At 44.7% G+C, this 26,917-nt stretch overlaps 1 protein-coding gene across 1 annotated transcript in view; it reads right to left on the bottom strand.

The window, feature by feature from the left end:
* Positions 1-876: 876 nt before the first annotated feature.
* CFAP221 (cilia and flagella associated protein 221) overlaps positions 877-26,917 on the bottom strand; it is an 86,482-nt gene continuing 60,441 nt past the window's right edge. Inside the window, exons 15-24 of the mRNA XM_006769666.2 lie at positions 25,461-25,566; positions 24,071-24,204; positions 21,760-21,840; positions 15,348-15,455; positions 15,126-15,260; positions 11,535-11,693; positions 9,991-10,082; positions 5,094-5,186; positions 3,845-3,940; positions 877-1,079 (exon numbers count right to left, since the gene is read on the bottom strand). Of these exons, the coding sequence (XP_006769729.1) occupies positions 971-1,079; positions 3,845-3,940; positions 5,094-5,186; positions 9,991-10,082; positions 11,535-11,693; positions 15,126-15,260; positions 15,348-15,455; positions 21,760-21,840; positions 24,071-24,204; positions 25,461-25,566 (1,113 nt within the window). The 3' untranslated portion in view covers positions 877-970. The remainder of the gene's footprint in view (positions 1,080-3,844; positions 3,941-5,093; positions 5,187-9,990; positions 10,083-11,534; positions 11,694-15,125; positions 15,261-15,347; positions 15,456-21,759; positions 21,841-24,070; positions 24,205-25,460; positions 25,567-26,917) is intronic.

The following is a 26,917-nucleotide window of genomic DNA, read 5'->3' as shown; positions in this document are numbered from 1 at the left end:
TTGCTGGTGTCTCCCTCTGCCCCCCGCCCTAGGGCATTCCCCACATCCAAGTGCTGCCCTAGCCGGTTTGGCTCAGTGGTATGTACCTGGCCTGCCACAGGACCCACGAGAGGGCACGTGGCTGAGCACAGCGGGTAGAGCTGGTCGGCCTGCGGACTGAAGGGTCCCAGGTTCGATTCCAGTCAAGGGCACGTACCTTGGCTGCAGGCTCCTCCCCGGCCTGGGCCCAGGTGGGGGCTTGAGCAGGAGGCAACCAATTGATGTGCTTCTCTCACATTGATCTCTCTCTCTGTCTTTCCCTTTCTCTTCCTCTCTCTCTAAAAATCAATGGGAAAATAGCCTCGGATGAGGATTATAGTCCAACTGCCATAAGCCTTACCAGCTTGTGTAAGCGAACGCAGCCATGTTGACAAACACAATCAAAGGCCTGATTTTTACTGACATGTTTACAAGGCCCCCAGAGGGATGTATTTCCAGTTGCTCTCAAACCAGCCTGCAAGCTCTGCCCCACAGTGTCCCCTCCATTTCCAACCCCCTCGCCAGTGTCTGCCAAATCCCAGCTACTTGGGGAGCCAATGTCCTTGCCAAGGCTGCTGTCTGCCGAAATGGCTGGTTCCATGCACAGGTGGGAGGGTGGCCCTCCCCACAGCCTCACTCCTCTGGCCCTGGCGCCCCGCCTCCCCGGGACTCTCAGCACCTGGCTCCTCCCCTTTCCCCAGAGGCTCACTCCCTGCTCGGAAGTCTTTGTCAACGAAGTCTCCTACCTAGAAGCTTTAGCCATTGCCATCATACTAATGACATTTTATTTTTAAAAAGAAAAGTTATAACAAAAATATACACATCATCCACATATCCACATTTCATTTTTTTCTCTAGAAACTTTAATTGCAAAAATGGTTGGAACATAAATGGACACAAAGGACCACAATGACTTGCAGAAAGCAGATGAGAGGAACTGGCCAGCTGGTTTTTATTCTAGAATCAGGTATGAGTTGAGAGCTTTGGCCCGCACATTCTTCATCTCCTCCAGCACCTTGTCTCCTGTCTTCTCCGGTGGTTGTGCCTGGTCTCTCACCTCTCTAAATATCAAAGGACCAGACAAGGATACATCAGGGCACTCACAGAACACCCACACCACCCACCAATGCCTCAGTGAAGGTTTAAGGAATATATATGATATTAGTGGTAATTTAGTTGCTAGTGAAACACTTGGCTAAGTGATTCAGACCTGGCTCTCATCTCACTGCACAGTTTCTTAGCATGGCCAAGTTGCCTAAACATTCAGTCTCCCTTCCTAGATGTAAAAATGGTGGTGATCCCCATCTCCCAGTACTATTGCCAAGTGGAGAGAGAAATGATTCACAGACATCCTAGCACGATGTCTTCTGAATGCTCAGTTGGCTTGTTAAGTCTTCATGTTTGTAAATAAAGTTGGCACAAAATATCTCTGACTCAGATGAAGACTCCAGAAAGGAGGGGGGGGCTAGAGCGAAGGTTAAGCACCTGGATGAGTAGTGGCTGACTGGAGCCCAGAACTTTGCTGGGTGTGGCAAGGAGTTGCTGGGTAGAACTTTCTCAATGTCTGGGAGGAAATGATGAGTGCATTTGGTCCAAAGGACAGATGACTAAAGATAGTGAGCTCAGCCACATGATTTGCCTAGACAGAAGAATCTATACTAATAAAAGGGCAATATGCTAATTAGACCAGACATCTTCCAGACATCCTTCTGGAGACCCTTCCAGACAAAGCCACAGTGGCGGGGGCCAAGGCAGAGGTGGTTAGGGGCGATCAGGCCGGCAAGGGAGGGCAGTTAGAGGAATCAGGCTGGCAGGGGAGGGCAGTTGGGGGTAGCCAGACTAGCAGGGGAGGGTAGTTGGGGCAATCAGGAAGACAGGCAGAGGGGTGATCAGGCAGGCAGGCAGGCCAGCAGTTAGGAGCCAGTAGTCCTGGATTGTGAGAGGGATGTCCCAGATTGGAGAGGGTGTAGGCTGGGCTGAGGGACACCCTCCCCCACCCCACTCCCTGTGCACGAATTTCATACACTGGGCCTCTAGTATATTATAAAATCAAGTGATTCTGATACATTTTCTAAAGAGGGTGAAATGCAAAGTTCTGCAAATGCCTGGTCGTTTTGCAAAAGCAGAAATATCTGAAAATGGAGAATTAAAATGTTCCCTAATACATATACTTAAAAAATATTTGGTACCATTTTATGGAATCATTTAAAAATATACAGGTCATGTCTTCCTTTAAAGATATTAATGACTGAGTGATAGTGTGAAAATCTAAGGAGTGTTGAATGAAGTTAGTCTCGCAGTTTCCTGGACATTTTACATGATTCCCTTAGTGGGTATTGAGAGAGCGGAGGTCACCACGAGGGTAGCAAAGGACCTGTGGGTTAATCACAGCCAGGGAGGGAGAGCAGATGGTTCTCTGCATTCATGAAAATAGTATTTGCCTGAAACCAAACAGACAGCAGTCTTCCTGGGGAGTCAAACACCACTGGCGAGTTCCTTTTGCTCTGTTCCTGCCTGTCCGCGCTCTGGCTGTGTGTGTGCCTGACAGCGAGGCTGAGGCTGAAGGAGTGAGGAAAAGGAACAAGAAGGACAGAGAAGACAGAACTGAGCGTCAGACAGTGATAGAGCTAAAGAGACTTTCTGAACCAAAAGAACCTTTGAAAATCATCTATGGGATATTACCTGCTGGCATTCTAGTCAGCCAATAAAATGATAATTATGTTGACAATTTTAAGACATGAAAAAATGTACAAAAACAATTTCAACTACAAAATATTTGAATTCAAAATGCATGGCTCTGTTTATTAAAATGTGTGAAATGTATGTGTATTTTGAAAAAACTGGAAACTAATTTGGTGTGCAAAATATGTTCAGTTTATTGTTAGTTTATTTTGTTTGGTAAAGTCGCTAAAATACATTTAAAAAGGAAAAAAGATATACTACTTGGGTGGATATATAAAATAATAACTTCTATTTCATTTAATAGTAATTTGATAATCCAGTGGCATTAAACATTAGCTTTGCAGGATGAAAAACCAGGTTAAAGAGCAAGTAAGCAGAGAGGTACTGGATATCCCTCACTGATGGGACAAGCTATTCTATGTTGAGGGGTAATTTTTGAAATAGGAAAAAAGTTTTAATTTAAAACTTCTAGTCAACTGCTTGGAAGCTGAAACAAAATGCTGTGCAAAGGACATCTATTTGCTGAGGTGTGGGAGGTTTCATGGGCTATGTAGGGGAGTGGGGGCAGTCTAGAAGGGGTCAGTGGGAGAAATAGGAGGACATAGGTAAGACTTTCAACAATAAAGAAAAAAAAAGAAAAAAAAAAGAAACAAGCTCTTCTCAGAAAATAGTTTGGCAGTGTCCGCTAAAAGGAAATTTAGGAAATAAGAACTTTACGTAGAATTTCAGTGGGCTCTGTTTTGATCAATTAATTACCAATAAAATAACATGTTGCTCTACATAGCCCATGAAATGGTGGAGTTGGGACTCATAGGTCTCATTTGGCTCCAGAGCCTGGAATGAAACTCCCCTCATATGGGATGAAACTCCTTCAGCTATCAATAAGAAACAAACACATCTCTGAGATTAATTGATAAGCAACTGGAAAAGTTGGATTCAGTTTTTAAAGGCATATTTGCTAACAGCATTTAAAGGAATGCAGCGTGCCTAAAATAAAATACACATCTAATTACCAAAAGTATAGGAAACCTCTTTCTCTTAAAACCTGAGACATGTAGATTCAGACAACATGACAGTTCTGCGGTTCGTGTCGGCAAATTTTATTGAAGGCCACCTCTTAGTGGGCATAAAAGCATCCACTTACTTCTCCTTTTTGGTGTCCTTGTGGTCCAACATAGGGAATTCCACTTCGATCATTTCTGGAGTCAACATAATTTCCACATTCTGTTCACAGAGCTCACTGAAAAGGAATAAGAAAACTGTTTAGCTGGAACAGTTTTTCCTTCCCAAAATAAAAGAAATACTGAATCATTTAAGAGTTATGCAACTCCTGTGGTCTTCAATGTTAGTCTACCTACTTGTGTTGAGTCCGCGTTAAGAGAAGCAGAGGGCTGATAAATTCCTTTCCACCAATAAACAACAGTAGGAGTCATTATTTATAACCAGAGAATAAAAAGCAGTGTTTAAAACAGGATTACAGAATTCTTGTTCTTTTCAAGTGTACATAGAACAGTTACCAATATTGACCATATCCCGGCCTGTAAAGAAGGCCTGAGTGAGTTCCAAAGATTGAAGTCAGAGTACAATCTCTGCCCACAATAGAATTTGAATAGATTTCAACTGCAAAGAAGATAACTAAAAAAAAAATCCACACCTGTTTGAAAAATTAAACAGTATTGGTGAAAGAAGAAATGAAAGGGAAAGCGCCAGTGTTATCTGTGGTCTGCTATCCCTGAGGCCGGAGTCAGCAGGCTTTTTCGTAAAGGCTCGCAGGTCACACAGTCTCTTGTGTGATTGCCAACTCTGCTTTTGTAGCATGAAAGGAAGTAGCAAACACTCAAATAAATGGGTGTGGGTATGTCACAGTAAAACTTTGCTCACACATCAGTAAAACTGATGACAGGAGATCAGCTACGTCTCAGATACTGGGCATTTCACTAACTGATTATTTACATATAAAAATGCTTAAGTGGGCACAGTGATAGGAGCTTCAAGGACATATTTCCGCTGGCTGCTGGATGCTCATCAGTGAAATTAAATGTAAGTGCCTTGGCTTCGGGCCTGTTTTGTTATCCCTCTCCAAGTCCTACCTGTCATTCAAGTACTGACCCAAGTCTACACGACCACTGAAGTCTTCCCACCCACCCACACTGCCTCTGCTCTCCCCTCCCTTGAGCTCCCAGACACCTGAAGATCAGCACATTTGAGCCCTAGAGACTGTGCATCCCCTGCGATGAATTTAACATCTGAACTACTTAGGGGTTCGGCTGGCTGTGAGCCTGGTCTCATTTGGGCTGCAAGCTCAGGCACTGAATGCTCCTCTGAAATCTCTTGCAGCATCCGGCGTAATTGTGGGAAACAGACTGCATTAGAGACAAAGGTGAAGACGGTACCGTTCGGCTGTATCCAGTCTGTCTTCTTCTGGTAAGGCTTTGAGAGTCGCAGGGACGTCTATAGGAAGCATATCCGAACTGAGGGAGTCACAGCTGTGGGAAAATCACACAAGCAGCCAAAGGTAAACGATCACGTTAGCAGTCTTGGGGTCTTTGCATAATTTCCTAAAGCACTTTTGTTGTGCCCCCGCGGAGGCCTTTACCATTCTGTCCTCCTCGCTCCTGAAATCCCACAGACGTTTTCCTAGGGGCAAAGGCGGGGTGTGACAGGTCCCAATCAAATCCAAGAATATGTTGCCAAATAAGACATTTCCCAGGGTTCAGAAACATAGATTTTTTTTTGTATAAGAAAGAAGGGAAAGTGAGGAAAATGCATATATTCTGCTTAGCATTATAAAGAGAAACGAAGGATGGATAGGTTAGAAGACCAAGCTGGTTGGTTCCCACTAAGGCTGGGAGGGGGATGGGAGGGTGTGACATTGCTCCCTATGCCCTTCCTGTCCTTTTGAGTTTGGAAAGCACGTCGTTGCTCTACACATAAAACAATAACGTTAAATCTATAAGAAAGGAAAGAAAAAACCCTAAACGGAAAGCAAACGGAAACAAATGTTTCATATGAATTCCATAGCCACACTGGAGGGACGGACAGAAGAGAAAGAGAGGGAGGAAGAGAAAGAGAAAGGGGGAAAAAAGGGAAGGAAGGAAGGTGGGAAGGAGAAGTCATCCAAGCAATTTACAAATACAGTACCTGACTATATACTTCCTGCTTTGAATGTGGTGGGGAGAGGGGAAAACTACAGATAAATCCGAACTCTATTGTGCTTGCTTATTAAAGTGGTTATAGGTGCGGTGATTCTGAGATGAGTTTAGATGTCCTGTAAAACTGAGCAAGTAACTGTGTTAGGAGCCAGGGTTCTCACAGTGAGAGAAGGAACGTACAAATACAAGCGGGGGAAGGAAGCAATACTCTGTGGGTAGAGAATTTGTATAAGCGCTGGTGTGAAGTCATGATTTCTGATATATGTACTGTATATGTATATGTACCTGTGTTCATGTGCACATGTATACACACACATGTACACACTATGTGTGTGTGCATGTGTTTTGGCATGTACATGTGAATGTGTGTGTGTGTGTGTGTGTATTCCCTACATACACATCCTGGCTTATCTGCTGAAGAGGCCAAGAAAGAAGCCCCCCGGGGCAATGTGTACAGGGAGCGCCTGATATTGGCTTTCATGTCATTCCTCACTGAAAGGAACCCAGGGAGTGGCTTACTGCCTGACCGTGGCCGAGTGCAGGTTCTAGCTGCCAGCGCACGGGGCCTCCCAGGAGGGGTCCTGCCCGGAAGAGGGCCCAGCAGCTGCAAGCCCGGACTACCTCCAAAGCAGGCAGCACTGGGAAGACGGGATGGCAACCGCCGTGTGCTTTCCCTCATTACCCGATTTTAAAGTCTTGAGATCATGTTCCTCTCACTTTTTGTTGTTGTTGTTGTTGTTAATCCTCACCTGAGGATATTTTTTTTCCATTGCTTTTCAGAGAGAGTGGACAGGAGGGAGGGAGGGAGGGAGGGAGAGAGAAACATCAATGGGAGAGAGACACATTAACTGGCTGCCTCCAATATTCGGCCTGGATCGAACCCGCAACCCAGGTATGTGCCCTTGACGGGGAATCGAACCCGAGACCCTTCAGTGCCAGGTAGGTGTTCTGACCACTGAGCACACCAGCCAGGGCTCCTCTTACTTTTTGTTCTTCTGAAACTGAAGTAATGGCAACGACAGAGGGTGGGTGGGTGTTCTGCTCTGCTTTGCTTGTTTTAATGCCTTACTTGGCAAAGTAAATGCTGACAATGCTAAAGCAGTCCCCAAATTCCTCTGGCCATTTCACTCACCTATAAAACCCAGAAGTCTGGGCACTGGACTAGATAACTCATTCAATTGCTGTCGACTTTATGAAAGTCCTAGAGATTCAACAAATTCTCTCTAAATTTATTAAAGAGTAAAACCAAGTTGAGGTGTTTTGATTATTCTGAATACCAAAATGACTTGGAATAAACACTAACTATATCACAGGGTTTAACAGCAAATAGGTAACTCTCAGGGGAAAAAGACACAAGGGAAACGTCTCATAAATAATAGGTAATTTATTCAAGCAAAATGGTTGCAAAGTTGAAGTATCATTAATGGATTGGTAGGAATTTAAAAAGAAATGCCATTATTATTTTATAACTCCTATTAGAAATAAAAACAACAACAACTCCCTGATCTAGAATCTTGTATCATGAAAATCCAGGATAAGGAAATATAGAATCCTCTTTTGCTTTTATAATCTGTTACCAATTATGGTTTATTTGGAAACAATCTGGCTCAACAGAGCACTCAGACCCAGAAGGGTAATGAACTAAAGTGACAACTCATGGTCGGGGACTTTTCCTAGTTCACGTAGAATTCATGTTTAATTCATGGTTAATTCAAGCCCCAGGTAACTGCATTCTGACTGCTTTTTGAAAGAACAGCCTGGGGAGATTTCCCCCCCTTCATCCTGGAGGCCTGTGCGTGGGGCCAGTTGGTGGACAGGGGCAGTCTCCACCTCTCACCATTTCTCATCTTGCTTAGTCAGTCTCCTGACAATACTCCACACCAGCTATATTTACGGATTGTAAGGGTAAGTTTGAAGTGTCCTTACCCCACAGCAAAGTGAGGGGATCAGGTGGTGGCAGACCGTCGCCACCTGGTGGAAACAGGGGGATTGCAAGCTGTAGTGGGTGGGTATGGAAGGTAGAAGAGCAGGAAGTTATTGAAGACTAGAGGACCGGTGCACGAATTCATGCACAAGTATGTTCTGGCCGGCCCGCCCTGGCTGGGGATAGGGGCCTCAGGTGGTTGCCCAGCCCCGCTCCCTGGTCGAACTCCCAGTTGAAGTCCTGGTCGAGGGGACAATTTGCATATTAGTCTTTTATTACATAGGATGGTGCTAATGCATCACATCATCATTTCACTTTAATCCGCACAGCAGTGGGGTGAGGACGCCATCGCCATTGTTGTTTCATGGGCGGGGAAACTGTTGCGCAAAGTGCTTCAGTAACAAGTAACTCGCCCAAGGACATAGAGCTGGTGACAGCTAGCAAGTAATGGAGCAGGTCTCTCAGACGCCAAAACATTGTTCTGTCTGCAGTGTCACTGTGTCACTGCCATTATGGAGATTTTGGGTTTTGGAGATACGCTTAAGTGAAGAACAGGGATGCTTAGTTTATTTTGAGATGGCAGTGGGGTGGATGAGGTATGAGTAAACGCAGAGAAAAAGAACGACTGTTTTTGAAGTCCTACATGTCCTATGCTTGGCTTCATGTTACTCTCCAGGCGGGAGGAGGAGTAGAGAAGCACTAAGGAGAAACCCCAAAGGGATGGTATTCAGAAAATCTCTGGAAGCAAGTCTGGATTTTCCTTAATTTGGGAAAAGCTTTTCCGCAGGCGAAGAAGGAAGAAGTGAATGAAGCGTTCTGGAGCCACACACTGGATTTCAACTCGCTGCTCCGGCCCCGGGGAGGGGCGGTGGACGGTGGCACAGCTGGGCTTGCTGCACCCTGGCTTAGCTCTCCTCCTCCTTCTAAACGAAAATGTCAAGGCTGAGAAGGGCCTTCGCACAGGTCCAATCCCCCCCTCTGGACAGGAGGGCGGGGCTCGGGGGTGGCTGGGGGGCGTGGCTGAGTTACAGCCCAGGAGGCAGCGGCGTGGCATTCTGCTGAGGGAGAGGAACTGGACACACTGTGGGAAGCCGGGGCAAAGGTCTCTGCTGATCCCGTAGTGGCAGAGCCTGGGGCCATGGCAGGGCTCTGTCGCCTTGGGGTGGGCCTCATTCTGAAGCAAGGATTTGAACATAAGGTGATAATAATCATTTCAGGATACTAGTCAAATTTGCTCACCAACAACTTATTTAACTATGTTTATAAGGGTAATGAACTAAAGATGCAAATTCAAGGTTTCAGAAGTGGGTTCTTGATCAGGCAGAGCCTTAAAGAAAAGGCAGCAGGCTTCTTGTTTGGTATGTCAGCACTTTGAAGAGGTGTTATATAAGCAGATTGGACAAAGAGGGTGACTCTAAATTTCTTTGGTCCAACAATATTCTCATCTCCCCATTCTGCTTCCGGAGCTGAGTGATGGGCTGAATCCGGAGCTGAGCCATGCCTCTATATGATGATTATTGTGGGCCTTGCTGTGGACCTCTCACAGGCTGTGGCACGAGGGAAACATGGATCCTTTGGAACCGGACTGGAACGGTGTAGAAGGCTCATCTTGGCAATTTTAAAATGTGAAAAACTAACCATGAATATTTCAGCTGAATTGTATGGATTGGTTGTTCACTTTTATTAAAATACTAGAGGCCTGGTGCACAGATTTGTGCAACAGTGGGGTCCCTTGCCTTGGCCTGTGGGATCAGGCTCTCTGACATCCCCTGAGGGGTCCTGGATTGTGAGAGGAGGCAGGCCAGGTTGAGGGACCCCACTGGTGCACAATCGGGGCCAGGGAGGGACCGTGGGAGGGCTCCAGGGCATGTCCAGCCTGTCTCACCCATCCCAATTGGCTGGGCCCCAGCAGCAAGCTAACGTACTGGTCGAGTGTCCGCCCGCTGGTGGTCAATGTGCATCATACCAACTGGTCGAATGGTCAGACACTTAGCATATTAGACTTTTATTATATAGGATGGCCAACTAGCCACCTGTGACACTAGTCGTTTTTAAAGTGTATCTTAAGACCAGTTCAAAATTTGGAAATCAGTGTACATCATCTTTTTCTGTGACTAGCAAACTTCCCTCATGCATTAAGAAAGCATAACCTGCCACCGATTGGCATGTCACATTTTGGGACCACAGCCTCCGTGAGACATGAGCTGTGCTTACCTCTGTGTTGCCTCTGCCTTGGAGGTGTCGGGCAGAGATGCGAGAACCAGGGGCTGGAACCTCTTCCAGTGCATTACTCCGGGTATAATGTCCTGGAATGGAAGCCGGCACAGGGCACTGCATGTAAAGGAACTGTTTGGTGAGGCGAAGCCTAGGAAGGACTTTCATTTCATTCAACTGACTATAGTTTATGCTTAAATCTTAATTCCAAAATTTATAATTTCATTCAGTTTGATTGAATTTGTATGAAGCTAAAAGACAAGGGCTCCAGCAAAAGGCATTCAACACAGCAAAAGGCAGCACACAATTAACATGGGGTCAACAAAAGACAAGGGCTCCAGCAAAAGGCATTCAACAATGCAGCACACAATTAACATGGGGTCAAAGGAGCGTTCCTTCCCCTGATTCATCAGGCACATCATGACTCAGCAGGCCCTGGCGGGAGGGCAGATGTGGCCTTACCGTCCGCTTGGTTATGGTGACTCTGGTGCTGAAGCCACAGTCAAAGGGGCTGGTGGTTCACCAAAGGGCATCTAGGCAGGGGAAGCACCTGCAAGTGCCGGGGGATGCAGGGGGTGTTGCCAGGAGGGCGCCCGCTGGGCTGAGTATGAGGGGGGCTGAAGGGAATACATCTGGGGAGGCAGGCTGGTTATGAAAGGCCCGAGGGCCAAGCTAATGAGCTTGGAGCTAGTCTCACGGGCAGCAGAACCGCAGAGAGGGTTCAACCTAACAAACACCGTGATCGGAGGGATGCGTATTGAAGGAAGTTCTCTAGAGAGGGCCGACAGCACAGTGGTGGCCGCGGGGGGCGTAGAGGGAGATTCCAAAGCTGTTTGGGGCAGACTGGGAGAACCCAGGGATGGTAGGTATTTGAGGGAGAGGCAGGGATCAAGGATCACATGGGCCATTGCACAAATCACAGAACAAAAAGGTAAGGCCGGAGGAGGAGCTGTTTGAGGTGCTGTTGGCAGCAGTCGGGCACCGATAATGACCCGAGTTAGGGATTGAGTGAGTGTAAACGTCCTGAAGGTAACTCCCAAGAGACGTCCCTGGATACTCGGGTTGGTCATCTGGGGGAAGAAGGAATTCTTTGGAGCCTCTTCCTTGGTGAGCATTTGTCATACCAGCAGCACCTGGTCCATTCTGAGGTTTCTACACTTGCTGGGGACAAAGAGGCAATCAGGCCATGGGGTTATGCCTGCCATGTGATGGTTTTTGCGGGGTTGAAATAGGAATAAAAATGTATAGGAGGTGTCATCTTCAAGGGAAACAGAGAGAGAGAGAGTGTGAATATTGAAAAGGGGCAACTTGCAGCTGGAGAGGTGGGTCTGGATGGGGCCAGGGTGGTGTGCGTCTCTCCCCTGGACCTCTGGAGGGCTGTCAGTGTGAGAGTGCACATAGCCATCGTTGTTAGCTTTCTCGTTCCTCAGCTGTGGCTGCAAGCCTTCTTTGTCTCAATTCCAGTGGTGCCCCTCTATCCCTGTTCCCCGCCCTTCCCTGCAGCCCCCGGCGAGCTCTGCCAGCGAGCCTGGGGACGGCATTACCGTGTGATGGAGAAACTGTTTCTGGGTGAGAGGAATGCTGGACCCGCTGTGGGAATCCTTGGTGAACTTGTACTTGGGGTGAGTGCACAGATAGTAATCTATCAAGGTTTCTGTGTAGGTCAGAGGGTGCTTCACAGCAAATAATCCTGGGTTGGGATTCTGCAGGAGAGAGAGAGAGAAAACGATTCTCGTTTGTTTACTGGCCTATGAGCCAAGCGGAGGGCAGGCGCTGCTACTGCTCTTGGTGGCTTCCACTCGCACTAACAGGGCCTCCGTGGCAGCGCCTCTGGGGAGGAGCAGGAGAGCAGGTGTTTTCCAGTCCCAAACGTCAGCCATTCATCAGTGTCCCTCTTCCGGCATGACATACCATGTGGCTGCACTCAGCTCATCACTTGGAAACAAGTACAACTGAAATCACAGCGTAAAACGGCTTAAAGTATTTGTTTCTTAATTCAGTGAATTAGGGGGATTTATTAAATAAGCAAAGTGGTTTTAAAAAGCAAGTAAGTTTCTGGCTTTGAAAACAGAAGTAGCTTTTGAAAAACTACTTCGAAAAGAAGGCAAAGAAGAGGGTGCCATTTGCTCTACCAGGAAATGTCAACATTTAACATTGTTTTGGTGATGTTTTTAATTGAGGAAGGCTCCATGTAGAGGTAGTATCTGGTTTTAGGGAAGATCCTGTTTTTTATTAGTTTTCCAGCAGAACTAATGGAGGCACAGAGCAATTATACCAGAGTATGAGAACATAGGGCCTTGCAGTGACCCTTCCAGGATTTTCTAACAACAACTCCATTCTTGTTGCAAACAACAACATAGCTGTTGCCCCTTCACAGTTGTTTAATTTCAGATGTTTAAGAAGTAGTAGGTTGAGAACTAGTTTGTTCTATTTGTTTGTTTGTATAATTTTCTAAAACATTAAAAAAAAAATCACAACAAAACACATAGCTTGTAGAAACCCAATCTCGTTGCCAAGAAACAAATGTCTCTCACAATTTAAGGCAGCGGTTCTCAACCTGTGGGTCGCGACCCCTTTGGCGGTCGAACGACCCTTTCACAGGGGTCGCCTAAGACCATCCTGCATATCACATATTTACATTATGATTCATAACAGTAGCAACATGATAGTTATGAAGTAGCAACGAAAATAATTTTATGGTTGGGTCACAACATGAGGAACTGTATTTAAAGGGCCAGAAGGTTGAGAACCACTGATTTAAGGGAACTGCAGCCGACCAGGGAGGCATAGAAGTGGGGGAAGGAGAGCCTAGTGTGGTGCCGGCATTGAATGGTCCAGTCAAGCTCTGCAAGCTGCTGCAGAGGGCCAGGGAGAAAGACGGAAGAGGGGTCTTGCCTGAACCCATTTTTTAATGTAGGTGAATAGTGTTATAAATTTCCCACAAAATTGTTGTGTTATGTTTTCATTTTCATTCAGTTAAAAATACCTTGTAATTTCTTTTGAGTTCTTATTTGGCCTTTTGGCTATTTTACAGTATATAATTTAGCTACCGAATTTTTGGGGGGATTTTCTAGATGTTTTTATGCTATTTATTTCTGACTTAATCTATCCAAGTCAGAAAAAAATACTTCCTTTAATTTGAATCTTTACCATTTCATTGAGCCTTGTCTGTGAGAGAGGGGTGTTTAATTCACCAACTATAATTGTGGATTTGTCTACTTTTCCCTTTGTGGTTCAATCAGTTTTTGCTGCATCATTTTGAAGCTCTGGCATTAGGTGGATAGATATTTAGGGCTGTTGTGCCTCTTGGATGAATTGCTCCTTTACTTGGGTTCCTATCCTATGCCATAGCAGGCACACCCTAAGTATTAGTGGAATTAATAAATTAATAAATAACTACTGATGTTTTCTAAGGAAGTTTGGTATGACTGGAAAATCCCTCAGTTCTTCCAGACCAGTGTTTTCACTTTTATGTATTCATTTATTTTTTTAAAAAATATATTTTATTGATTATTTACAGAGGGGAAGGGAGAAGGATGGAGAGTTAGAAACATCCATGAAAGTGAAACATCAATCAGCTGCCTCCTGCACACCTCCCACTGGGTATGTGCCCGCAACCAAGGTACATGCTCTTGACTGGAATCAAACCCGGGACCCTTCAGTCCGCAGGCCAATGCTCTATTCACTGAGCCAAACTGGTCGGGGCAGTGTTCTCACTTTGAAAACAATGAGAAGATGGCAGTGGGGGTGGGGTGGGGGGAGGGTCTGGGGAACAAACACTGGTTGTTCAGACCTTGCTGCAGACACCCTAGGGCTTTGCTGGGATGGCCCCTCAGAGAGCCCCTGCCCCAGTGCCATCCGAGTAACCAGAGCTTTCTCTATTTTACATTTTGCTTTTCTCTGTAAAATTTCAGCTGTTGAGAGGCTTCTGGTACTAAAGGAAGTTTGAAAATCACTGAGTTAAATGTCCTGCAAGGTTATGCTAGTTCTAAGATTCCATGTCTCTGAGGAGCATTCTCCTCAACCCACGAGACAATAAGAAAATGCCAGAGCACGGCCAACAGCACAGCTCTCCACAGAGAAGCAGCACCGCTCTGAGGGGAGCCCTCGGAACAGGTGGGAGACAGGCAGGCGGCGTCCCAGCTCCCCACCAACTGGCTGGGTGCCCTGGGGTGTGACCATTAGCACCTCTGCCCACACGGAGATTCTCACAAAGGGGACTTTCTCAAGTGGCTTTGAGGCCCCCTGTTCTCTATGTGTATGTGATGCCATCATGGCGTGGAACTTCATCAGATTTCCTGTCTGGATGGGACTTGGGCAGCTGGAAATGTGGAGTCGGAGAGAGAACCCCATGAGTGCAGGTCAGAATAAGCAAAGACCTGGTGATGGGAGGGACATAGAGTTTGGCAGGGATGTGTGTTGGGGGACAGGGATGCACGGGGCTCGGGATTATGACTGGCCTCACAGTTCCAGGAGTGTTGGCTTAATTTGGTAGAAAAGCGGGGTCCATGAAGACTAATGAGCAGAAAGTGGCATGGTTAGGGTGCTTCTGGTGGGTAAGCATGTGCAGCCACAAAAACAAAGTAGGACAGAGAAAGCTGGTAGGCAGAGGCGTGAGTATGGCAGCAATGCACTGCCCAAGGGTGGAATAGGAACCAACATTGAATGATGGGATTTGGGGTAATTTTACTTTCCTTTTTTGTTGTGATTTTTCTTTCTCTTTTTTAAAACATTATGTGTGTGTGCATGTATATACATGTAATCTATAATAAAAGTGTAATATGCTAATTAGACCAGACAGCCGAACAACCTTCCGGACGACTGTCCAGACAAAGCCAGGGCTGCGAGGGCCAAGCCCCTTGCACAAATTTTGTGCATCGGGCCTCTAGTATATTATATATGATATACAATTAGAAAAGATCACAAAGCTATTGTTATAAAAATAAATGCTGGGATTACTAAAAGACAGAAGCATTGATATTCTCCAAGCAAGCAAGTTTGAAGATGACATATTGTTTAAACCTTGACATTCCAAAGAGGTAAAAATATTCCCAATTAATACATCTGTTTTCTTATAAAGCAACTGCTGAAATAAAGGAACACAGAACACAAGACTTCTGCCAATGGTCACTTACAAAGATGTAAAGTGGGTCATAATCTGGAGACACAGCTAAGGCCTTGGGTGGCTTCATGTTCAAGATTGAGATCTTGCCAGGGGACTGAGGGGTGATGTCCTGCTTTGGCAGGGCTATCACGGTGGTGGCTTCATCCTGTGAAAGGACCAAGAGCAGTGTGAGTCTTAATGCTGGGACAAGAGGGGAAAGGTGAGGGCAATTCCCAAAGCAGGGATGTGTTACCTCAGCTCCTTGCTTCAGGGCTCGAGCAAGCTTTTGAGGTCTGTAACTTGCTGAAGACAACTGAACAGAGAATGGCTGGTACCCCCTAATTTTGTACAATTGAGGAACCTGGGGGTGAAACAAGATGACTGATTCAATATTCCTAAAAGTTTGTGACCATTCAATGGTGTCTACTCTCAACAATAACACTTCTGAGCTGCCTGGTGGTAAAAGAAAACAAGATCCATGCTGTTACCACAAGGTTGTGGCAATGGTTCATTTGACTGTGCTGGGTGCCTTGGTGCCAGTCCCCACAAGTGCCCTTCAGTGCCACATGCTTAGAAAGACCTCAACTACTGGTTAGTAATTAAAAATATTTATATTTTCAGGGGAGGATTAAACATGATGGCGGAATAAGTGGATGCTGCACAGACATTCTCCTATGACCAAACTGGAATTACAACTGAAACACAGAAACACTTCCTGAATAATCAATGGAAGACTTGCTGGAGAGAACCCTGTTAACTGTGGACTGAAAGTGGAGACCACATAGAGACTGGTAGGAGGGGTGGAGGCATGAAAGGGCTGGCTGGGCTCCCACAGACAGCAACTGAAGTTCTAGAAAGATATCTCAGATTGGGGGAACGGGTTTGTCACTGAGAACTCTGGGGTCTAATCCTCAACCTGGGCTCCCCTATCAGGGAGCACCAGAGCTGAGAAAGGTACCCACATAATACCTGGCTGTGAAAAGCAGCAGGGTTGCTGTCAGTCAGGGAGAAGCAGCTGGAAATTCAGGCACTCTCTTAAAGGGCCAATGCACAGAATTCCCTATGGAGCCAACCACCTTGTGCTCCAGCAAAGGGAGGGAAGAGTGGACTGGAGCTGTGTGAGCAGGATCAGGGGCTCTGGGATTAGAGCTCAGAAGGCAGACACCCTGGTTTCCTGTGCTGTCATTCCTTCATGCTGCGGAGGTCATCTTTCCCACACAGACATTTGTTATACAGGCAGCCTTACTGTGGGAAGACAGTTGACCCACCCTATTGGAAAACACCTTGCCCCACAGTGCAGAGTTGCTGAGGCCCGTTAAGAGACTGAGAATAACAATTAGCCCTCTAGGCAGAAGCAATTGCCCCACCCTATTGAAAAAAATAACCTCTTGCAACACCTGCGGATGATTGCCTGAGGGCAATTCAAGACAGAATCCTATAAGTCTGTAGACAAGTGGTTCTCAACCTTGGCTGCACATTAGAATCACCTGGGAATCTTTTTAAAATCCTGATTTCTGGGCTTCATCCTCTGGAAATTCTGTTTCTTTGTTACGAATGTTTTGGCCCCACCCCATAACAAAGAAACAGAATTTCTGGAGGATGAGACCCAGAAATCAGGATTTTAAAAATATTTCCAGTTGATTCTAATGTGCAGCCAAGGTTGAGAACCACTGCTGTAGACAGAGGCAGTCTCTGGAGGCTTTGAGTATTTGCCTAATCTAATTAGTCAGAAAAAGTGTTTGACACTGTCCTGCACCAGAGATTGAGAGGCATTGCAGATCTACCTAATACATAGTCACAAATCCAAACAGGCAGCCAAAATGAGGAGACAGAGAAACAACCCACAAATGAAAGAACAAGAGAATTATCCAGAAGAAGAGCTAAATGAAATAGAGATAAGAAATTTATCTGACATAGAGTTCAGAATAAGGATGGTAAAGAAGCTCAACAGCATGAGAAATAATATAGTAACTATAAATACAGAAATAAAAAAGGACATAGCACAAATAAAGAACACATTGGCAGGAATACACATCATATTAGAGGAAGGTGAGGGTCAAATCAGTGAATTAGAAGACAGGGTTGAAAAAAATCACTCAATCAGAGAACCAAAATGAGAAAACAGTTAAAAAACAGGACGACAGCTTAAAGGAACTTTGGAACAACATGAAACGTACCAACTTTCAAATAGCAGGCATGCCAGAAGAAGCAGAAAGGGATAGAGAACATGCTTGAAGAAATAATAGCAAAAAACTTCCCTAATTTGGTAAAGAAAAAAGTCACACAAGTTCAGGAGGCTCAGAGAACCCCAAACAAGAAGAACCCAAACAGGCCCACACCCAGACACATCATAATTAAAGTCCCAAAAATTAAAGACAAGAGAGAAGCTTAAAGACAGTAAGAGAAAAGCAAACTGTTACCTATAAGGAGCAGACACCTGATTTCTCATCAGAAACTCTACAAGCCAGAAGGGAATGGCATGATACTCAAAGTAATGGAAAGCAATGATCTGAAACTAAGATACTATATCCAGCAAGGCTATCATTCAAAATAGACAGTCAAATAAAGAGCTTCCCAGACAAAAAAAAGCTAAAGGAATACATCACCACCAAGCCAGCATTACAACAAATGCTAAAGAGACTGCTGTAACGAGAAGAAATGGAGAGAGAAAACTAGGCATACAGAATTAAAATGGCAATAAATAAGTAACTATTAATAATAACCTTAAATATAAATGGATTAAATGCTCCAATCAAAGGTGTAGGGCAGTTGATTCAAAAACATGACCCAACTATATACTCTACAAGAGACCCACCTCATAACAAAAGACCACACAGGATGAGAGTGAAGGGATAAAAAAAAACATTTCCATGTAAATGGAAAAGAACAAAAAAACTGGAGTAGCAATACTCATATCTGATAAAATAGACTTCAAAATGAAGGCCATCACAAGAGACAATAAAGGCAAAAAAAAAAAAAAGAGAAACAATAAAGGTTACTACATAATACTAAAGGGATTGATCTAACAAGAGGATATAACCCTGGTAAACATATATGCACACAGTATCGGAGCACCTAAATATATAAAAATCTTCTAGAAGACTTTAACGGAACAATTGACAACAATACAGTCATAGTAGGGGACTTTAACACCCTGCTGACTTCACTGGACAGATCTTCCAGACAAAAACTTAACAAGGAAACAGTGAGTGTAAGGGACACACTGTAATGGATTTAATTGACATTTATAGAAGATTTCACTCCAAAGCAGCAGAACATGGATTCTTCTCAAGTGCACATGGATCATTAACAAAGATAGACCACATGCTAGGACACAAAACAAGTCTCTACAAGTTCAAGAAGACTGAAATAATATCAAGCATCTTCTCAGATTACAGTGGAATAAAATTAGAAATCAACTACAGTAAAAACACCCAAAACATCCAAACACATGGAGGCTAAATAGCATGTAATTAAACAATGAATGGGTTCCCAACGAGATCAAGAAAGAAATCAAAAACTTCCTGGAAACAAATGAAAATGAATACACAACAACCCAAAATCTCTGGGACATAGCAAAAGCAGTCCTGAGAGGGAAGTTCCTAGCACTACAGGCCCACCTCAAAAAACAAGAAAAAGCAACAGTAAATTATTTAACCCTACAACTTGAAACAGAACAACAAGAAAACCTAGAGTAAGTAGAAGAAAGGAAAAAAGATTAAAGCAAAAATAAATAACATAGAGACAAAAAAAATACAAAAATCAATGAAAACCAAGAGCTGATCTTTGAAACAATAAACAAAATTGATGAACCAGACTCATCAAGAAACAATGAGAGAGGACCCAAATAAATAAAATCAGAAATGAAAACAGAGAAGTAACCACTGACACCACAGAAACACAAAGGATTGTAAGAAAATACTATGAACAACTATATGCCAACAAGCTGGACAATGTGGATGAAATGGACAAGTTCCTAAAAAACATACAAAGTCCCAAAACTGAATCAGGAAGAATCAGAAAACTTGAATAGGCCAATAGCAACTCATGAAATAGAAGCAGTAATTAAAAAACTTCTAGCAAACAAAAGTCCTGGTCCTGATGGCTTCACAGGAGAGTTTTACCCAACATTCAATGAGGAACTAACACCTTTCCTCCTCAAACTATTCCCAAAAAATCCAAGAGGAAGGAACACTTCCAAGCTCTTTATATGAGGCCAGCATTACCCTAATTCCAAAGCCAGATAAAGACACTACAAAGAAAGAGAATTGCACGCCAACATCCCTGATGAACATAGATGCTAAAATGATCAACAAAATATTAGCAAATTGCCAAATTGGAAAGGAGGAAGTAAAACTCTCACTATTCACAGATGACATGATATTGTACATAGATAACCCTAAAGACTTCACCAAGAAACTACTAGATTTAATAAATGAATTTGGCAATGTAGCAGGATATAAAATCAACACCCCAAAATCGATGGCTGTTTTACACACCAATAATGAATTCTCAGAAAGAGAAATTAAACAAAGAATCCCATTTACCATTGCAACAAAAATATTAAGATACTGAGTAATAAACTTAACCAAGGAGGCAAAAGACTTGAACTCGGAAAACTACAGGATATTGAAAAAAGAGATAGAAGAAGATATAAACAAGTGGAAGAATATACCGTGTTCATGGATTGGTAAAATCAACATCATTAAAATGTCCATACTACCCAAGGCAATCTATAGATTCAATGCAATCGCTATTAAAATTTCAATGGCATATTTCACAGATTTAGAACAAATATTCCAAAAATGTATATGGAATAAAAAAAAGACCCTGAATAGCTGCAGCAATCTTGAGGAAGAAAAACAAAGTTGGAGGAATCACAATACTAAATATCAACTTATACTACAAACCACTCTAAGCTAAACAGCCTGGGACTGGCACAATAATAGGCATATCGATCAATGGAACAGAACAGAGACCCCAGAAATCGACCCAAGCCATTATGCTCAATTAATATTTGACAAAGGAGTCAAGAACATACAATGGAGTCAAGAAATTCTCTTCAATAAATGGTGTTGAGAAAATTGGACAGGTACATGCAAGAAAATGAAAATAGGCCTCCACCTTACACCATACACAAGAATAAACTCAAAATGGATTATAAGAATTAAATGTAAGTCAGGAAACCATAAAAATCCTAGAGGAAACCATAGGCAGCAAAATCTTAGACATCTCTCATAGCAATATGTTTATAGATACATCTCATGGGGCAAAGGAAACTTAAGGAGAAAATAAATAAATGGAACTACCATCAAAATAAAAAGCTTCTATACAGCAAAAGGAGCCATCAACAAAACAAAAAGGGACCACACTGTATAGGAGAACATATTTGGCAAAGATACATCTGATAAAGGGTTAATATCTAAACTATATGAGGAACTCATACAACTTAACAAAAGGAAGACAAACAATCCAATTTAAAAATGGGCAAAGGACCTAAATAGCCACTTCTCAAAAGTAGTCGTACAGATGACTAAGAGACATATGAAAAAATGCTCAAAGTCACTGATCATCAGAAAGATGCAAATTAAAACAACAATGAGGTACCATCTCACACCTGTCAGAATGGCTACCATCAACAAATCAACAAATAACAAGTGCTGGTGTGGATGCAGAAAAAAAGGAACTGCTGGTGGGAATGCAGACTGGTGCAACAACTATGGAGAACAGTATGGAGTTTCCTCAAAAACTGAAAAATGGAACTCCCATTTGACCCAATAATCCCATTTCTAGGAATATATCCCAAGAAATCAGAAACAACAATCAGAAAGGATATATGCATCCCTATGTTCATAGCACAATTTATAATAGCTAAGAACTGGAAATAGCCCAAGTGCCCATCAGTAGATGAGTGGATAAAAAAGCTGTGGTACATTTATACCACAGAATACTATGCAGCAGTAAAAAAGAAGAATTTCTTATCCCTTGAGTCATAATAAAGGGACCTGGAGGATATCATGCTAAGTGAAATAAGTCAGTCAGAGAAAGATAAGTATCATATGATCGCACTCATTTGTGGAATCTAATTAACCAAATAAACTGATGAACAAACGAGGGGGGGTGGGTGGGTGCGAGGAAATCAGCTAAGGACCTTATATGAATATATGCATGGCCTATGGGCACAGACAGTGGGGCAGTGAGGGCCTGGGGTGGGGGATGATGGTGGGCTGGATGGGGTCAATGGGGGGAAAAGGGGGAATATGTAATACTTCCAACAATAAAGAATTATCTTTATACTTCCTTATAGTTGAAAAAATAAAAATATATTTTCAAAAGCAGAAGTGGTCATATATACTCAAGGAGGACTGACTAACTTTGTTCACCTCATCTTGTGCTTTTTCTTAAAGTTTCTAATCTGTGTGCCTTCATGTGTGCATAATAGATGGTATTTCCACAGAATAAGGAAGGATCCTGGATCCCATAAGCCCCATCAGGAAAACAGAGTCTGTTAGCTTCACACATACCATAAAATGACAATACGAAAGTACACACAGTATGTGACACAGTACAGTCCATAGTAAAATAAGCTATTAAAATAATGCAATTCCAATGTTTTGTTCATGTCATAAGGAGCCTAATTAACGATACCATGTAATCGGTCTGACCTGCAGGTTGAAGAAGGAATGATGGTGCTTGACTTGAATGTCTGAAGGTTTAATTGGGACAGGTCCAAGGCCGCCAGGAGCCTGAAAGGGGAAAATGCAAGGAATTGACACATAACCACATTAAGCAACGGTGGCTGTGCTGCTGGCCCTGACACTCTGAACATTAAGTGAACAGCTCTATTCTTAAAGCATCCCTTCCCACGACCACAGTCGCTACTGCACGTGTGGGGCCTGGAGGTGGCGGTGGCCAACCTTCCCTCCTTGTCTCTTAGTAGAAGTGATTCTTCATTTTCTACTGTCGTGGATGCTGCAAGGTGCCACCCAGAATCACCTTTAGGCTCAAAGGGTTCAGTCCCCCAGTTGCTAGGAGTCCAGTTCATACAAACAACTCTCTGGGGTCAGCCCTCTTCAGGAGGTGCCCTGGCTGCAGGCGCTGCCTCAGTGAAGGCCATGTGCCCCTCCGAGGGCAGCCCATCTCCAACGACAGGTCTGATGCTGGGTCCTCTCACCCTATCTCAGCATCAGAGCTCCTCATGAATTCAGCTGAGGCCTTTGTCAAGAAGGTCTGCAGAGCTGCTCCTCTCTCTGTCCACTCCCGCTCCCGCTCCCACCACCCTCCCACAGCTGCTAATCCCTAAAGCACTACCAATCAACGTCCGGCAGGCCAAGCTGCCTCAGACACCTAGAGAATCTGATACAGCGCCTGCTGATTATGGCACTCAATAAACACGGTATTTCACCTGATCTAAGACACCATAGTTACATTAGTGTGATGCATATTAACATGCCATCAATTATAAGACACTTCCTAATTTCAAAGATGCTAAATATTTTTAAAAATATATTTTTAGTTATTTTTGAGAAGAAGGGGGGGGAGAGAGAGAGAGAGAGAGAGAGAGAGAGAGAGAGAGAGAGAGAGAGAAACATCACTGATGAGAGAGAATCATTGATCGGCTGCCTCCTTCACATCCCACCACACTGGGGACTGAGCCCACTACCCGGGCTTGTGCCCTGACCGGGAATTGAACTGTGACCTCCTGGTTCCTATGTTGATGCTCAATGACTGAGCCACGTTGGCTGGGCAAAGATGCTAAATACATTTTAAAAGTTATTTTAAAATTGATAAAATAGAGTGTTCGTGAGATGAATCTGAGAACTCTTTAAAGGCAGGAGTGCTGAACAGTCTGCTTTTCATCAGCTCTGAGCAGCAGCCTTTGTAGAACGAATTAAAGCAGCGAATGAAATGCCCAAGCTTTGAGCTGCTCAGAAGGAATGAGCGCAGTGGCGATCTCTGCCACCAATGATTAGGTGTCAGACGTCTGTTCTCGCTGGAAAATCAGATTTTTTTCTCTCCTAGGAACAAAATATTCTAATCTTTTAAGTCATTTACTTTCTAATGCAGAAAATACATGGAATTTCTAGTCAGTCCTGCAATGCTTAACACACATTATAGGATGTGAATGGCAAGTTTAGTCTTTGAAACTGATTTTTTTTTTTTAGCATATGCATTTTCAGTATCAACTTAAACACACTTTCTTTTGCCAACTATGTGAACAGGGGCAACATTTTATTTCTGGCGATGTCCCTGTGTCTCAGTTTCCTGCTCATCTGTAAGATGATACGCAGCACATAGATTTGTTGAAGATTAAAGAGTTGATACAACTGAAGCCCTTAGGACACTGCCTCCCTCATGGTGGATGTAATGCAGGGCTGTTCTTTTTATTATAAAGCATCATTGTGCCCACCGGGCAAGAGGGATGAAATACCACACCTCGTGCCAGGATGAGAGAGAGAGAGAGAGAGAGAGAGAGAGAGAGAGAGAGAGAGAGAGAGAGAAGGGACAGGGAGAAGGTGGGGGGGAGGGAAGGAGGAAGGGGGAATTGTGAGCCTGATGGGGTTAGACTGGGGATTCTGGGCTGTCCTTCTGGCGTCTCCATTGCTCACGCCACAGAAGGACTCAGCTGAGCAGGACCTGCCTCCCAGGCCAGGCCAGGCCCTCTGGGTCTCTCGGTCTGCCCAGCTGCTCTCAGGCCTGAACCTGGGCTTCAAGCTCCGCTCAGTGCTCCTGCTGGGCCCCGGGCTGGAAAGGGCCAGCCCCAGCTCTCAGAAGCTCGGCACAGTGTGTCGGATGCCAGGCGGTGGCAGCACATGACCCCTGGCTTCCCATTGGCCACAGTCCCTGGGCACAGGTCTCCCCGGGGGAGCCTCTCAGAGGAGGCAAAGGGACCGAGACAGCGATAGGGCCTGCCTTGGTGTCTGCCGAACAACCATCTGACCGAGCCCGGCCCCTCCCCAGCCCAGCTGCACCCACCAGCTCATCGAAGCCCTGGGGAGGACTGTGGGATGGGAAGGCGAAGGGCAGCACGTGCTTGGGTGACACAAAGCCCCAGCTGGAGTAATTGTCTTGACTGTGCCGCAGCAGATGGTATTTGGAGGGAGGCTTGTCTATGAGGGAAAAACAAAACAGCACTTTTGGGGAGACTCCTAAGGTAGTTCTATGTGAAACCCCCATCTTCAGTTGCTTATTTGTCACACACCACGTGGTACCTGCTACATGCCATTCCAATCACAGTATCTATGTGTGCATGTATTTATTCCCATTTTTAATGTCTCCTTTGTCCTTTACCTCCACCCCGCTCCAATGTATTAAAAATGTTATTTTATTTTCACTTTATTTTGGGGGAGGACAGAGCAGCCTGAGCCAGGTCCAGGGGCTCGGGCTCAGGAGGGAGGAGGGCTGGAGAGACCAGGCCCGCCTGTGGGTCTGCACCCAAGCCACAGGTTGGAAATACATTTTCTGGAAGAAGATGGTGATGTGGCTGTTGGGCTCCTAGAGCTACTGAGGATGGGCCTCCAGCAGCCCCAGCCCAACTGCGATTGGAACTTTTTAAAAATAGCAAAGATAATATGAGGTAAAACACTGTGTGTAAATGCTTGGCTGAGATAAAACCAGACCCAGCCAACCAGCCACCAAGTGTGCGTGTTGACTGTCCTCGTCTCTGGTGACCTTACGTGGCACAGGGACTTTGCAGGCGTGATTAAGTTAAGGATCTTGACTGAGATGGGGAGATTGTCCTGGGTGATCCGGGTGGGCCTAAAGCAGCGGTTCTCAACCTGTGGGTCGCGACCCCTTTGGCGGTCGAACGACCCTTTCACAGGGGTCGCCTAAGACCATCCTGCATATCACATATTTACATTATGATTCATAACAGTAGCAACATTACAGTTATGAAGTAGCAACGAAAATAACTTTATGGTTGGGTCACAACATGAGGAACTGTATTTAAAGGGCCAGAAGGTTGAGAACCACTGGCCTAAAGTAATCACAGGATCCATAAAAGAGGGAGAAGAGGGTCAGACTCAGAGAAGGAGACGTGATGACAGAGGCGAGAGGTCAGTGACTTGAGGAAGTGGCCAGGAGCCAAGTGTGCCGGTGGCCTCCGGAAGCCGGGAAAGGCCAGGAACACATTCTCCACTGGCGCCTCAGGGACGCAGCCCTGTGGATCCCTGATTTTAGATTTCTGACCTCCACACGTTTGTTCTGAGCCACACATTTATGGTGACTTGTTTATCAGCCATAGAAAACATACGTGTGATTTATGAAAACATCATATTTCTACGCAGCCAACTTCATTGTAAAGAAACCTCATGCTGTGACGACGCCTGGCCGAAGCATCGCTGACTTCCCGGCCGTATCTCACCTTGTGCTATCGACTGTCTGCTGTGCTTGAGCCTCTTTAATATGGTCTCTCTGTCCATGAAACGCATGATGTCCAGCATTTTAAGGAACCGTCGGTGAACGATGATCTAGAATCAGAAAGAATAAGGGTTTCAAACGAGTCGTTGACACATGCTCATTTCGTCATTTGATTTAATTCATTTTCCCCAACCACAGCTAAGGGCTAAGGCCACGGCTGTAAGTCAGAATTCACCAGGAGAGTGGCAAGCTGCTGCCTGAGGCCGAGGCTGGGAATTCAACACCAGGGTGATGCTGACTTCCCGGAATACAGACGAGACCAGGCTGTCATCTAGCCTTGTCTTACTCAGTTCACGAGACTCGGTTTCCCCATATTTCCAGAGTGGAAACAATGACTATTTCTACATTCCCTTTTCCCTGTGCATCTGGACAGCAGTGCTCCCACTGTGCTGTTTTCAGAGTTGAAGGACAAACGGAAGGGACAGTTCTGTAGAAGCGGGGCTGTGGGATACGGGCCGTGCTCACTGTGCACCGCGGTGCTTTGACTTCAGAGCGGATGCGGATAATCTGTCCTAGTCATTGGAATGATTGTTCATTCCGTAACCAACGCTCCTTTCCAGCCTGTGAAAAGTCTTTCTTTTAACACAGGCATGGGGAACCTTTTTTTCTGCCAAGGGCCATTTGGATATTTGTAACATAATCCATAGGCCATACAAAATTATCAACTTAAAAATTAGCCTGCTATATTTGGTCAAACATTTAATTAACTCACCCCTGATACTTGGGCAGGGCCAGACCAAATGATTTCGAGGGCCTTATACCACCCGCGGGCTGGACATGCCCCACCCCTGGTTTGACAGATATTATGAAGTGGCTACTCTGTGGCCAGTTCTGTGCGAGGCATTGGAGATACAGTGGGAACGAACAAATATTAGCCTGCACAGAGGTGATGGTCCAAGTGTGTGTGTAAACTGGGGCGTGGGGCGTGGAATGGATGACAGTAAACACTTAAACAAGATCAACACCATGAAGAAAATTAGAGAGAGTAAATGCACGAAGACATGACTGGGGGCTGGGAAAGGAGTGGTCTGGCCATTATGCAAGAATAATCAGGGAAGGCTACTCTGAGGGGTGAGGGTTGATCTCAGACTTGAGTGATGAGACAATGATCCTGGGAAGAAGGTTCTGAGCAGAGGAACCAGCAAGTACAAAGACGCTGGGCAAGGACCAAAGGAGACATGTTGAAGAGACAAAGAGAAATCCAGCCTGACCTTGTAGCCTTGCTAATAATTATGCAAGAGATTATTTTATTTTTTTATTGAATTTATTGGGTTGACATTGGTTCACAAAACATACGGGTTTCAAGTGTACAACTCAACAAAACATCATCTGCACACGGCAGTGTGTTAACGCCCACAGCAGTCTCTTTCTGTTCCTATTTCTCCCCCCCTTTGCCCGCCT

This window comes from Myotis davidii, unplaced genomic scaffold (assembly GCF_000327345.1).
Source record: "Myotis davidii unplaced genomic scaffold, ASM32734v1 scaffold3, whole genome shotgun sequence".
NCBI lineage: Eukaryota > Metazoa > Chordata > Mammalia > Chiroptera > Vespertilionidae > Myotis > Myotis davidii.
The sequence above is the reverse complement of the archived record's forward strand: the minus strand, read 5'-3'. Positions and strand labels throughout refer to the sequence as shown.